The sequence below is a fragment of the Hippichthys cyanospilos genome, chromosome 4 (genome assembly GCF_059441005.1).
Source record: "Hippichthys cyanospilos isolate Australia breed blue-spotted pipefish chromosome 4, RoL_Hcya_1.0, whole genome shotgun sequence".
NCBI classification, from domain to species: Eukaryota; Metazoa; Chordata; class Actinopteri; order Syngnathiformes; family Syngnathidae; genus Hippichthys; species Hippichthys cyanospilos.
In genome coordinates this window covers 15,404,208-15,418,063 of record NC_142372.1, presented here as the reverse complement: position 1 = coordinate 15,418,063, position 13,856 = coordinate 15,404,208, and the positions used below count along the sequence as shown (strand labels likewise).

Here is a 13,856-nt window from a genome sequence, read left to right as displayed (position 1 = left end):
GTCATCATGATTGGTGTGGCTGATTTACATTTGTACATTTATTGAAAATACATACTATTATTTGTAATAGTCGTCAATGCTTACTATTTTTGCCTGGCAGACCAGAATGAATGTGAAGATGGCCTAGATGATTGTGCCAGCAGAGGAATGACCTGCAAAAACCTTATCGGCACATTTATGTGCATCTGCTCACCTGGATACACTCGCCACCCAGGAGGGGATGGCTGCATTGGTGAGACTGTTTAAACGTCATTGCTCATTGTTTATTTATTTGGGCATTATCACACAGATTTTGCAAGTGTAAATAGACTGTGACTCTTTACAAATGTTTGTGTTTATTTGGGCTTTATTTAGACTAGAGAGATTAGAGAGTTTGCCAGGAAGACAGCAGTTTTTTTGTTAAAATATGAATGAAAATGACCTTTTTGTCACTACTTTTGAGGTCTTTTATTATAAATGAAAGCAATAGAAATATCTAAAAGTTTATTCCCCAAACCGGTTTTAGCTATTTCTTTCCTTGGTGACAGCAAATTATTAAAAACAGCATGCCTTAATGATGCAAGGCAGGTCCGCGCAAAGAGTGAATGGTGAACTTGTAGACAGTAATTTTGATATTTCTTTCCGAAATTCCTCGCATTTCTGTATGTCTCTTACAGATCTCAATGAATGCACAGCAAAACCAGGCATTTGTAAAAATGGCCGTTGTGAAAACACGATGGGAAGCTATCGCTGCAGATGTGACCAAGGATTCATACCGAACCCCACACAGACAGAATGTATCGGTAAGTATGTGTGCAATACCCACCTAAATCTTTGCATGTTCAGCACGGACAAAACGGTTTATGGAAAGACAGAAGTGGGCGAAACGACTACCGCTGAATGATGAAAACCATTTTAAAAAGTTGTAGATTTTGTCCGACGGTATTCTTGTGATCCCTCTTCTAATATTGTATGATAAATAAAATCATACCATTATAACATATGGAAAGCCCTATTAAATATAAATGGGTTGGAGGAAAGTGGAAAGAGAAAATTGACAGTCATAAAAGGTTTTTTTTTTCCATTGATGCAATGATTCTTCTCTTTTTTGCTTACTTTTTCTTCCATTTCACGGATGACGTGTGAAATTGTGTATTTTGTTTTAGGCAACCATTTGTATAAATGATTATGGATTTTTCCATAATCATTTATACAAATGATTTGAGAGGTTGAAGGCATTTAAACACCATAATGAGTATGCCTCCAAGTGGACATGACTGCCTGTTATCTACTACCAGAGGAAGCTATTATTCCAAATGACAGTATGTGTTAATGCATGCATACTCAGCCTTGTGATTTTTGTTTAGCGTTTTTTGTTATAAGCATCTCTAACTTATTAGGTAGGCTGTAAGACTCTTACAACTGCCTCTACTAAGCTAAGGTTTGCATTGGCTTTTGGTTTAACATGACAGAGGTTTGATTGTTTTTTGTTTTTTTTTGGAGGGGGGGGGTGGTGACGCAAGTGATGACAGAAGAACCATTAAAAGTTTGGAATTTATTACTGTATTTTCCGCACTATAAGGCGCACCTAAAAGCCTTAAATTTGCTCAAAAGCTGACAGTGCACCTTATATATCGGTGCACCTGATATATCGATCATATCAAATGGTGTGCTGGAATATATGGAATATACCTGTTCTGCTTTTCCTTCCCGTTGCATGGAAAGCTTTGCGACATCTCACTAGTCACAACGCACAGAGACCTCCTGACTGCACCTCCAAAATAAAGCTGAAACGGATGCTGACTGCATGAACTAATCTGTGTGCTTGTAAACTTAAAAATGCTATACCAATTGCAAATAGCAATTTTTAAATCAACAAAACAATATATTTTAAGGTTTTTGTTTGCAATTTGATTAAAGTATTTCAGTTTAATATTTAATCAGAATTGTATTCTTTTAAATTCTTGATTCGTTTTGGCATTTATCTAAACAGTTTTTTAATGTAATCAAAAAGCTTTTTTCCCCATTCTTCAGATCGTACTAAAATAAAACAGCTGTTTATTCATTTTCTCAGTTTTGAGAATGCTTATATTGTATTAATAAAGTTTATATTCAATAAGTAAAATTTGATGACTTAGCTGATTATTTTTAATACGTTCCCTTAAGTGCAGTACCCTTTAGCCTTATAATCGGGTGCGCCTTACGTATGAAATTTAAAAAAGGTTTATTAATTGAAGGTGCGCCTTATAATCCGATGCGCCTTATAGTGCGGAAAATACGATATCTGTTAACTGCAGATGCAAATGGTCGTTCACATTTCAAATAGATTTTAGCCCCGTTTGTGGCAATCTCTTATCTCATTAATAACCATGTGTTTGTCACTGTCAAGATAGCATAAAGGAAATCGTTTCACAGGCTTCCTCCCGAATCTAAATATATACTTCAGATTTAAAGTGATGCACTGACGCCTGTGAGAAACACACCAGGGAAACTGAGGCTCATTTGCTATCTGGCTTCAGACAGACATTAGCGATTGTGCGCGTGGGTTATCTCCTTACGTCTGGTGCTGTCTGGGTGGCTTTCTTTGTCTGCTTTCCTTTAGCCACCTCTTTGTTTGCTCATGTGATGGTTTGTCTCGCTCTCACGTTCCCTTCCCCATGTCTCCCGACATCTAGATAACCGTGAGGGCTTCTGTTACACCGAGGTTCTGACTACACTGTGTCAGATGACATCCAGTAACAGAAACATGGTGACCAAGTCGGAGTGTTGCTGCGATGGGGGCAGGGGCTGGGGCAACAACTGTGAGCTTTGTCCGCTCCCTGGGACCACCCAGTTCAAGAAAATGTGTCCTCTGGGACCTGGCTATACCACTGATGGCAGAGGTATTTGAGAATTTGAAGTTACATATCCTTCTATGAAACTCAGAGTCAAGAACAAGATTTGACGCACAACGAAATTGTTTTTCGGTTTGTTAACATGAACGCTTCCGTTCAGATATTGACGAGTGTCGTGTGATGGGGAACTTATGCAAGCACGGCGAGTGTGTCAACACTATTGGCTCATACAACTGCGTCTGCAAACCCGGGTACACCACAGACATCACTGGTACTCAATGTCTGGGTAAGCCTACCGTTCACATCCCCCTTGCTTAATTTTATGGACTCATTTCCGGCATTGCCTGCCTCTTGTTCCCATTCCTGCTACCTTGTAAAGGGCCAAAACCACAAGAAGACTGCACACACACGCACATGAAAAATACAGCCTGAGTCTGTTGTTCTCATCTTCTGCTCTCATGGAATACTGTATTTGTTGACAGCTTCAAGCAATGCGTTGTTTCCTTGCAGATGTTGATGAGTGCATACAGGCACCAAAGCCTTGCAACTTCATTTGTAAGAACACAGAGGGTGGATATCTTTGTTCCTGTCCCCGTGGCTACATCCTTCAGGAAGATGGAAAGAGTTGCAGAGGTGACACACTCAAACACAGCAAAATAAATAAACTGAATAAAACCCTCTCTCTCTCCCTCTCATATATATATATATATATATATATATATATATATATATATATATATATATATATATATATATATATATATATATATATATATATATATATATATATATATATATATATATATATATATATATATATATATATAGCCCATTTCCACCAGCTGGTTTTTACTTTTAAAGGGCTAGTTACCATCAGTGCAAAAAATATTTATTATTACCACTACTTTTAGTACTATTATTATTTATTAATATTGTTTTGTTGTTTTTTTTGTAACTGTGCGGCCACATAATGTGTGAAACGGTTTTGACACAACGGTGAAACGGTGTGACAAGTAAATCATTTTGTCGTTTGTATGGGGAATTTACAACATGTTCTCGTGGGGATATTATAATAAGGCTTCAAGGATTTTGCTCATAAACAAATTGAGAGGTTAGCGTTGTCATAGAGGTTTGACATTTTCATTGTTTCAAGAGTTCCGTTTTTAGGAGAGGATGTAAGGTTCGCAGATAAGTTTAGCTCTTTGTTGGCAAAATGGAGGCGAGGCCCACCCCTGCCCTTGTGTTTCATTCGCCAGGTTCACTTGTAGGTCACTGACTGTAGATGGAATGGAATTTGACTCGCACAAAGGAGCAGCCCTCATACAGTCGTGCATAAAATCATCTCACAATGTACCTAAACAATAATGATGTCATGGCTTCCTTCCTTTTCAGACTTAGATGAATGCTCGACAAAACAACACAACTGTCAATTCCTGTGTGTCAATACCATCGGCGGATTCACCTGCAAGTGTCCTCCAGGCTTTACCCAGCATCACACCGCCTGCATCGGTAAATAAACACAAGCCAAGCATGGATGGCCTTACACGTTTTAATGTTTTTATCCTCGCAAGTGCTCTTATGTCTGTATATACCTAAAAGCAATGAGCAGGATAAACATGTTGAGTCATAATACACCTGTGGTATGCACATCATGTGTTTTTTTTTCTGGTGTCATCAAGCTTGCTTTTTCATTGTTTTTAGTGAAGTCTGTTTGATATCCCACTTATCTTATTAGACTATACTCATTTGTAGTCATGCAGCACAGCGAGTCTTTATTATGGAATTCGGTAATGGATTGTCCTGACAACCACAAGCTTTTTTCCAGACCATAAAGCAGCTCCCATAACCTAACGTTCATCCAGAGGAAAGGAGCGTTTATTCCCGCATGCGGTTTATAGTTTCATAGTTTATGACTCATATATGTACTAGTGTGTTATTTGTCAACAAAAATGTTGGAAAACTGGAACCCAGGAATCCCTAAATGTTTCATTAGGGGCAGTTGCTCACAGGTTAACACCTATTACAAAAATGAACAATTTTTAGGGCTTATATGAAGTACTGCAAATAGACCCTCAAAATTTAAAGCCAGCATTACTTCACAATCAAGCGTTCCGAGCAAAACACAGTCAAAGATTGCAGCACACGCAACCTGAGATGTTGATTTTGGTTTGAGGGTTCAAGTTTCACGCTGCAACGTCACTATCCCTCACTGCAGCTGACATCCAAATTCTGCGCCCCTACATAGAATTGACGTAAATATGCATTGATTTCATCAGACCATAACAAAATCTTCTAAACACATGTGGAAAAATCTGTTATGATCAGATGAAACCGGGGTTGAACTTTATGGACCATAATTCTAAAAGGTATGCTCGATAAAGAAGCAACACTGCTTATCACTTACAACTGACACATGGCAATGAAACCATCATGCTTTCTGACTTTTTTTTTCCAAAGTCCTTTTAGTTGTACCAGGAGCTATATTCCAGATGGAGGAATTATGAGCAGTTCAAAATAACCTTTACAAAACTCTCGGGATTTGAGCAGAGAGGAGAAAATGACAGGAAAAGCCTACTAGTGCATCTGATTTTTTTTTTCTTTAGGTTAATGTGATTCATTTTGCATGTTAGCAGGTGTGCACTAACTCATTTGAACAGGTGCTTGAATGAGATTGATTAGTTCTGAACACAGCCACTTCCCATTTCAAGAGGGTGTGCACACTTGCGCAATTGTTTCGGTTGTTTAGTTTAACTTTGTCTCTCAAACAGATTAAAAATATTTTTCTGTTGATATCATATATGCAGTGTAAGTGCTTCCATTCACCTGTGAATTGGAATCTATGACAAAAAATGTGTCCAGTTGAACCTAGTGCTGTGGCCATAAAATGCTGTATTATTCTCCTTTATTCTGTTCTCTTCTTCTATCCTATTTTATATTCATCTGAACTATTCCTACTTTGTGTGTGTTAGACAACAATGAATGCTCAACAGACCCCAATCTTTGTGGCACCAATGGCGTTTGCCAAAACAATCCAGGGAGCTTCAGTTGCGACTGCCAACGAGGATTCTCTCTAGACCCCAATGGGCAGAACTGTGAAGGTATGAAAAATCAAAAACAACACAGAACAAAAAATGTTGACTAATTATCTTGTGTTTTTGCGTCCCAAAGACACTGACGAGTGTGACGGTAACCACAGGTGTCAGCATGGCTGTCAGAATTTAGTGGGCGGGTACCGATGCAGTTGCCCACAAGGTTACCTGCAGCATTACCAGTGGAACCAGTGTGTGGGTAAGCAAAAACACTACTTTATGTTTATCAATACAGTAACCACCACTCTGATTGCCAAGGTTAGATTCCAGACCAATGTTCCCCAACCTTTTTTGAGCCAAGGCACACTTTGTTTCTATGGAAAAATCTCGAGGCACACCACCAGGTGAAAATTTGAAACTTTATAGCATATATTAACAATATAAAGTCACCCTAATCAAAGTTTTATCAACAGGCATCAAATAAACACTGTTTAATATGGTGTAAGAGCTTGTCGCAAAGTATTGTGCTGTCCCTATCAAATCTGTACCCTCTGGAAACCACTACTCATGAGAACATTTTCCTCCTGTGACTAGTGCTGGGTGCTACCAAACTCACATTTTTGCCAGTTTTTGCCGGACATTTTCTACAGTAAAATTTTGTAGCTAATAAATGAAATGAATGATACGTCTTTTCCCCAACTCCGGAATAAAAATGAAAGTAAAAACATTGAACTGCTCTCGGATAATATGGGTGTGGATTTACTTTTGCACGGGTGGTACAAGGGCATTTCTCGCATAGTGACATGTGCGTCTTGGAAGTCGTTTTTATCTGCTCGGACGGGGTCAGGAGTGCGTCTTAGGAATGCATCAGTGAAGGATTCGAGGAAGGTGATAAATTAACATAGTAACACAGTTAAAAAAAATCAACCAAAAGGTTGAATTTCCATGATAAGGTAGCTTTAGGTTTACTGGTAAAGTGTCGCCATCAGGTGGCCAAAAGGGTATTACACCCAAACAACATTGTTGCTGGACCTAACCCATCCGCAGGGTATTCGCACTTTGCAGGCGATGGTATTTACTGTACTTTTCCCAATGACATCACACACTCGTTCAGTTCACTAATGAGGAATCTAATGTACTGTTTTCAAACATTTTAAGAAGGTCTGTAACATCATCTCCACTTATTGCTCACATGTGGTGTTTTCCCACCATTGTTTGGGCCATTTAAGTGCACTAAACCTCTGCTTGTTTATTCCCCCTCAACTTCCCGTGACCCAGATGAGAACGAGTGTCAGAACAGTCAAATCTGCGGGGGAGCATCGTGCCACAACACTCTGGGGAGCTTCCGCTGCCTCTGCCCCACCGGCTTCAACTACGAACAAGCTTCCGGCGGCTGTGCCGACGTCAATGAGTGTTCCACCACCCAGAACCCCTGCAAGTTCGGGTGCTCCAACACAGATGGGGGCTACCTCTGCGGTTGTCCCACTGGCTACTACAGAGCAGGACAAGGGTATGTTAATAGGTCTTAAATGTTGCCCACTAAAGTGTATGCTAGACTGATGGCTTTTATACTTGCTTCAGGCACTGTGTCTCAGGGTTGGCTTTTAGCGGTGGTGACCAGAGTGCTGCTCCGGGAGGGGAGGAGGATGACAATTCTCTGTCTCCTGAGGCCTGCTATGAGTGCAAGATCAACGGCTATCCTAAAAAAGGGCGCAAACGACGCAGCGCCAACTCAACACAGGGAGAAACTGTGGATGACATGCAGGTAATTTAGTCAGTTGTGGCTACAGAACAAGTTTTGGCCAAGTGATTCAGCTGCTTCGTTTGCAGTATGTAAGGCTGCAAACAAGCGAAGGGAAATGCTTTTATCTGAACGCAATGGTGCCTTGAGATATGAAAATAAATTGTTCATAATGCAAAACATTCAAGGTACTATATCCAATCATATTTCCTTGTTGAAGTGAAAGGAAACCTTGTTAATCCGTTCCAGCCTACAGCCCCCAGGAAAAGTTTAAAAAGCAAAAAGGCAACTATACACTATTTTTCTTTGAAAAACATTGAGCTTGAATATTAAATTATTTATATGTGTCGTCTGACTTTTCATATATCCAGTGTGTTTAAAACTTTGACTGTCAGTGTTAATGCTAGCATGTCTTTGCCGTTTTGCATTGTATGTTACCATTGAGTTAGCTGGAGCTAAATGAAATTGTTTTAATCTGCCAAACCGCAAATTTTTGTGAAGTGAGTTACTACTTGTTGTGAGCACAAGTACAAACAACAACAAAAGAGCAAAGATGTCCGTGTTTAAAAATGTGGAGGTTGGGGCACTCCCATCTGAAGGCATCATCATTCTGTTGCACAAAAACAGGAACCAATTTTTCCAGTTAATAACAGAGGCTAAGTCAAACAACAAATGTGCGAGTAGGCAACGTTAAAATAAACGAAGAAATAAATATATGCGCACCTGTAGGGGTTTACTGTAACTGTTTATTTACATACACACGTATACTGTACAATATTTACATTTACTATCTTGACCAAAAAGAGTCACTGTTTCTTTGCAGATGTCTGACGACGAGATGATCAGCCTGGCCAGTATGGACATTGAGGACACCTTGCAACTCCACCTCAACATGAGTGATCTGAGCAACCGCGATCGCATCCTGGAATTTACGCCGGCCTTGTCCGCCCTCACCGACCACGTGCGCTACAGCATCGACTACGGAAACGAAGCAGGCTACTTTAAGATCAACCAGAGGGAGGGCGTGAGCTTCCTGCATCTGAGCAGGAAGAAGGCCCTCAGTCCGGGCGCGTACGACCTTCAGATCAGCAGCATCCCTCTGTACAGGAAGAAAGAACTGATTGAGCTGGAGGACCGACATGATAAAGACTACCTTGCAGGACAGTTGGGGGACATCCTGAAGATGAGGGTGCAGATCATTCTGCATTAACCCGCACCAGACTGTGGCGGGCAGCGGCTGATGATCCACAAGAGGCTAAACATCTCCAACTTTGGATCATTGTTGGTCGGGGGGCATCGGCTCTTTCCCCAACAGGAAGATGGCCTTGCCACCAAAGAGACAAGGGGGTGGGGTGGGGGGTGGGGGCAGCGTTGGTTTGCCAAAGATGATTCGACATATCATAGATGCAATCTCTGTGGAATAGATGCTGGCTTGAAAGCTAGCTGTCAAATGAACACATTGCGTTTACAGCTTAACAAGTGTGTGTAAAACACAACTGTGTTTTGGAATTTGCGTGTCGTACGATGATATGTGGAATTGGTGCCACTTTGGAAGGCGATAAGGACAACCGGAAACTCTCATGGTTGGGTTTTTGTTTGTGTTTTGTTTTTTACAAGTGCCCAAGTGAAGGAATAGGATGTCCCATTAGTCTGACATATGAATTCATTTCCTCCCCTCAGGTAAGCGACTGAACAAAACCGGACACAACACTTTTCTGCCTTCACAAAGATGTCGAATCGTGACGAGATCAGTCAGGAGAGGAAAGGAAGCCACTAAAGGACTATTGAGATGTAGTCGTGTCTGGCGTGAACGACTCCTACTGCGTATTTAAACAATGCTTGTCCACATTCTCTATGGATCGTTCATATTTACTGGTGCTAGCAACACAACCACATAGCTTTTCAAACCGCACTGTACTCCATTACAAACGCCTGATATGCCGCCAGCCACTCCGGTTTCATGTCTGCTATTGTCCCTAAGCCGACCGCTCTCCTCTATAGTTCATGTAAATTGTGTTTATATTGTAATAATCGATGCCACTTTTAATCTATGATGCCTTTGTAAACTAGAGGAAGCCCCTGGAACAAAGGGGGTTGTAATGGTGCTTATAATGACCAACTACTTCCTTTTTAACTGTATACATTCACATACCTGCACACAGACATACAGTGCACATACACACACTTCTGACATTAATGATGGCAAGCCTGGACCTTCCTGATCATGCACTGAGGCCTTCATGGCCAATCAATTTTCTCACATGTACTATCAGTGCCGCATTACCACAGGCCAGCCCAACACCGGTCTGTGTTTTTGTTCACATCAGTGGGGGTTTAGTTGAACATTCACAATAAAAACATTCTTTTGGTGTACACCTGATTGCTGCTTGAACTTTGACATCCTGCTTTCTTGCATATCCCGTGCTGCATTTACAGGCAAAGGCAGAAACTGGCCTGTGCATTAGGTGCGGCCACACAGAGGCAAAAAAAATAATAATAACACAATACACTTGATGCTTATTCATATAATTTGGGAATGCTTCGTCTTTACCTGATGGCTCACGGAGAAACGGTAAAACGGTTGTGTGCGACTTCCGGTGTTAACTTCCGGAAGTCAGTTTTTTTGTTTGTTTTTTTTTCTCAACGGAGCGGTTGATTCCCGGATTCACATCCCCCGCCCTCTCCCTTAACAATCAGAGAACCCACAACATAGGAATGAAATGCCATGCATGGCTTGGAAGTTTGTTGCCCAGTCGGCAGCAAAATAGGTCTGAAAGTCTTCCTTTGGGAAAGAAAAAAAAAACATCATTGTATGTGCTCCTTTCCATTTCCTGGACGAGGAGCACGGACCAACAAGTGCATTGAAGTTATGCTAATTCTGAAACGCAACTGACCATGAAGATTTGTTTGGAACATCAACTAAGCTTCCTGGATAGCGTTACCACGCAGTGGCATTGGGAGCTGGCTCTCATTTGTACATGATTCGGCCCCTAGCACCTGTTTTTCCTCCTGATTTTGTACAATAAAAGAACAGAGAAATCGAAGTCTTTAAATAGAATAGTAACTTTATTCATGGAAAAAAAAACAATGATCGAGCCCATAGGTTGGTTCAAATCTAAAACAATCGCAACAGGGAAACAACCTCCTTTAACAACATATATGCACTTCCTCTAGACAAGCTGTGAAGTTTACCATCAACACCTGCTGTAGCGTCGGGTAAGGTGGCATATAAGTTAACATAGCTTCAAGAAAGCGTGTAGTTCAATAACTGTCTGAAGTAGTGTGTGAGTCTCAAGCTAGCAGTTTTCAGGCAGAACCTTGTCATACACTGTCCTCTTGTGGAGAAATGCAATACTGCCAAAATGCACAATAATAATAGTCAAACCCGATTAATGTACATACAGCACTTTAATAGCAAGTTTAAAACGGTAAAACCCAAGTTCGAAAACATTAAAAAGTCAAGGCTTCAGTTGCATCCAGTTGACCCGAACCCTCCTGCTCCACGCTCAGTGTCTTCCAGTGTCTAAAAAATACATTTACAAGTAATCATTAATATTAATTAGATGACAAACGTTCAACTGTTTGCACATTTGCACTTTGGCTTCTTACCTCCTGTTCAACTAATTCTGGGTAAGCTATTTTTTCACACACCAGCTGAGCAACTCGATCACCTTTTTTAACTAGAAGTTTGAATATACAAAACACAGAACATTGTTTCAGAAATACATTAACATGATTTTAAAATCGTTAAATATTTAATTTTCTACTAAGTAAATACACTTAATGTTGAAACGGATCAACTAATTATTTTGTTGTCATTTAATGCTTTTAAAAGTAAAAGATGGATCAGAGCAGTTAAATGCTCATGAAAGCTTAAAATATGTTTGGAAAGCATGAATATATTCGTTACAAATGGGTGAGTGTTATCATTAGCTATAAAAGGATTCCCAAAAAGATCATAGTAAGGATGAGACAAGCTTCACCAAATTATGGGCCAACTGTGTGAGCAGATCAATTAAATGTAGCTTCAAAAGAATTTGGATATGTATTCTTTTTAGAGTGTACAAATTCGACTGAACTAGGGTTCACTAACAGATTAAAAAAAGCACAGGTTTACATATATTTACTCAAAATTCGAATTTTTAAAATAAATACAAATGATTTGATTCTATTTGGAATTAGGAATTGGAATTATTGACAAAAAAAACTGAGAGACCAGTAACTTACCATCAAATGTTTGCTTGCTGAAATTAAATAAGACAACACAAACATTTCCTCTGTAGTCCTCATCTACAACTCCAGCTAAGAATACACAAGGGAAAACATTTGTATCAACTTGATGGTCAATTTAATGTCTTTAGAACATTAAGCAGGATTAGCATAGTGTGTGGTGTGTTTGTCATGTATAAACATGTAGGAATGTGACTTTTTACTTACCTCCAACATCAATAAAGTGCTTTGCTGCAAGTCCAGATCTTGGTGCTGAAAATACAGCAACGTTCATGGTTACAGTAATTGTCCATTTGAAGGGAAAATGGTCTTTTTTTAAGGTGCATGCAAATGTTGGGGGGTACACTCACCCACTCTGCCATAACAGCCATGTGGTACTGCTATCTGGATGTCAGTTTTCACTAAGGCCTTGTCCATAGGACCAATTGAATAATCATAGGCACTGTTAAAAAAAGGTGAAAAAAAAGAGATTTTAGATAAAAGGGTTCAATTAAGAAAAAAAAACATACCTTAATCACGTATTTATCATTTTAAGTAATTTTGGAAAACGTTAATGTGGGGAAAAGGTGGAATTAACCTGTACAAGTCATATCCAGCAGCTTTTGAGGAGCCTCGGGTTGGTGTCGTGGCATTTTCCGTAAGTTTAGCGAAGCGAAGAACAGATCTCTCCTCGATCGCGCTGGTTTTGCACCTCTTTGATGGAGAAACTGCACAAGCATCTGTAAGCTCTAGGACGGGCATGTTGGCGAGATTAAAACGAATAGAACCAAAAGAGGAATAGCAAAAATAAAATAACAATAAGAGCGAATTCGCTTGGTGTGGGTCAAGAGGTAAAGAAAACTGCACTGAAAAAAACGTCTCCCCCGCTTTTATTCTCAATACAAATTTCGCGGGTTTGCAGTTAGCCCCGCCTCCAAAGCAAATGTGACCGTTATTTGTACGCCTAATAATCACGTATACGAATCAAAACTAATTGATTATAAAGTTTAATATTTTAGCAATACGCCTATATAAAATTATAACTAACACTGCAAAGATTAATCCTTTTTTAATCTAATATTTTTCTAAATGCGTCACTGTGGCGTCAGAAACACGCGACCTCGTCATCGGCTCGCGAGAGTTGAGCGTTAGAGCGTCTTTAGCGAAAAGCAGACGAGAACTGCGGCTAACGTTGCTTTAGTACATAATAAACTAGATGCGTCGTCCACGCATTCGGTTCATAACATTCGGTTCAAAGATCACGCTTCACCGAAATGCTAAAAAATACAAAGTCACGAAGCTTTGCGTAAGTCCGCATCTGATACTTGCCTTTGTCACGATTGATCATCCGAGAGTAAAAATGCCTCCTTAAAAGACTCGAACAGCGCAGGTTTCTGACAGAGTGTGCACACGTTAATGTTAGTATCATAGCGTTTGCTAACCAACAGACTGAGGGCATCACAAACGCGTAAACCCAGAAGACGCCCTTTACTCACAAACACAAGTCGACGTCGCCGCCTTATTGGATGTGGTTGGTGAAGACACGCCTCATTTCGTTTGCGGTTAGTAGCATGGTTAATGGGAGTAATCGAGCACTGTACTTAAAAAAACTATGGATATTTATTTAACCAGAAAAAGTAATTAACTGAGCAAAATGTTTCCACACGAGTAAACATTCGACAAAGCAGCGAACTCGTATGTGGGGAATGTCACCCTTAAATTTAAATTGTGTGAACACTTATATCACATAGTTTTACTGCATTTTGTTACAAGGAAATACACTGAAGATTTATTAGGCACAATTTAAATCCCGAACGAGTGCAACATCTACTCAAGGTTCATGTGAGTCCGTTAAATAAAAGCTGCACATTGCCTGTGTCCATCACTGGCAATGGGCTTTACTGTCAGAAATTGGCTTCTGTAGTTTTGACAAATTTACCCAAATAAATTTACAAGAGTATAAATAATTCAAATGTATTCAGGTACAAACGCGACAATGACTTTTACTGTGGGTTATAAAAAATGTCATACAATTTTATTTTAACAAAATACCAGGTAGCAAGA

The 13,856-nt window shown here is 39.9% G+C and overlaps 2 protein-coding genes and 1 long non-coding RNA gene across 3 annotated transcripts in view; 1 reads left to right on the top strand and 2 right to left on the bottom strand.

Moving 5' to 3' along the window:
* Nucleotides 1-9,956, top strand: part of fbn1 (fibrillin 1) — a 62,420-nt gene extending 52,464 nt beyond the window's left edge. The window contains exons 55-65 of the mRNA XM_088412351.1: nucleotides 101-232; nucleotides 657-782; nucleotides 2,655-2,861; nucleotides 2,974-3,099; nucleotides 3,324-3,446; nucleotides 4,206-4,322; nucleotides 5,783-5,911; nucleotides 5,982-6,101; nucleotides 7,121-7,352; nucleotides 7,424-7,607; nucleotides 8,407-9,956. Of these exons, the coding sequence (XP_088268477.1) occupies nucleotides 101-232; nucleotides 657-782; nucleotides 2,655-2,861; nucleotides 2,974-3,099; nucleotides 3,324-3,446; nucleotides 4,206-4,322; nucleotides 5,783-5,911; nucleotides 5,982-6,101; nucleotides 7,121-7,352; nucleotides 7,424-7,607; nucleotides 8,407-8,793 (1,883 nt within the window). The 3' untranslated portion in view covers nucleotides 8,794-9,956. The remainder of the gene's footprint in view (nucleotides 1-100; nucleotides 233-656; nucleotides 783-2,654; nucleotides 2,862-2,973; nucleotides 3,100-3,323; nucleotides 3,447-4,205; nucleotides 4,323-5,782; nucleotides 5,912-5,981; nucleotides 6,102-7,120; nucleotides 7,353-7,423; nucleotides 7,608-8,406) is intronic.
* On the bottom strand, nucleotides 8,310-10,423 carry LOC148424770 (uncharacterized). The gene is made up of 2 exons (XR_015865298.1): nucleotides 10,135-10,423; nucleotides 8,310-8,682 (listed from the first exon to the last, which is right to left on the bottom strand). It is a non-coding gene; the product is annotated as an uncharacterized LOC148424770 (long non-coding RNA).
* A 207-nt stretch (nucleotides 10,424-10,630) lies between these two features.
* On the bottom strand, nucleotides 10,631-13,302 carry dut (deoxyuridine triphosphatase). Its single transcript, XM_088412350.1, has 7 exons — nucleotides 13,122-13,302; nucleotides 12,391-12,541; nucleotides 12,164-12,255; nucleotides 12,021-12,065; nucleotides 11,811-11,885; nucleotides 11,193-11,263; nucleotides 10,631-11,106 (listed from the first exon to the last, which is right to left on the bottom strand). The coding sequence occupies exons 1-7, from the start codon at nucleotides 13,249-13,251 to the stop codon at nucleotides 11,050-11,052; spliced, it is 621 nt and encodes a 206-aa protein (XP_088268476.1). The 5' UTR covers nucleotides 13,252-13,302; the 3' UTR covers nucleotides 10,631-11,049.
* Between the last annotated feature and the right edge of the window lie 554 nt (nucleotides 13,303-13,856).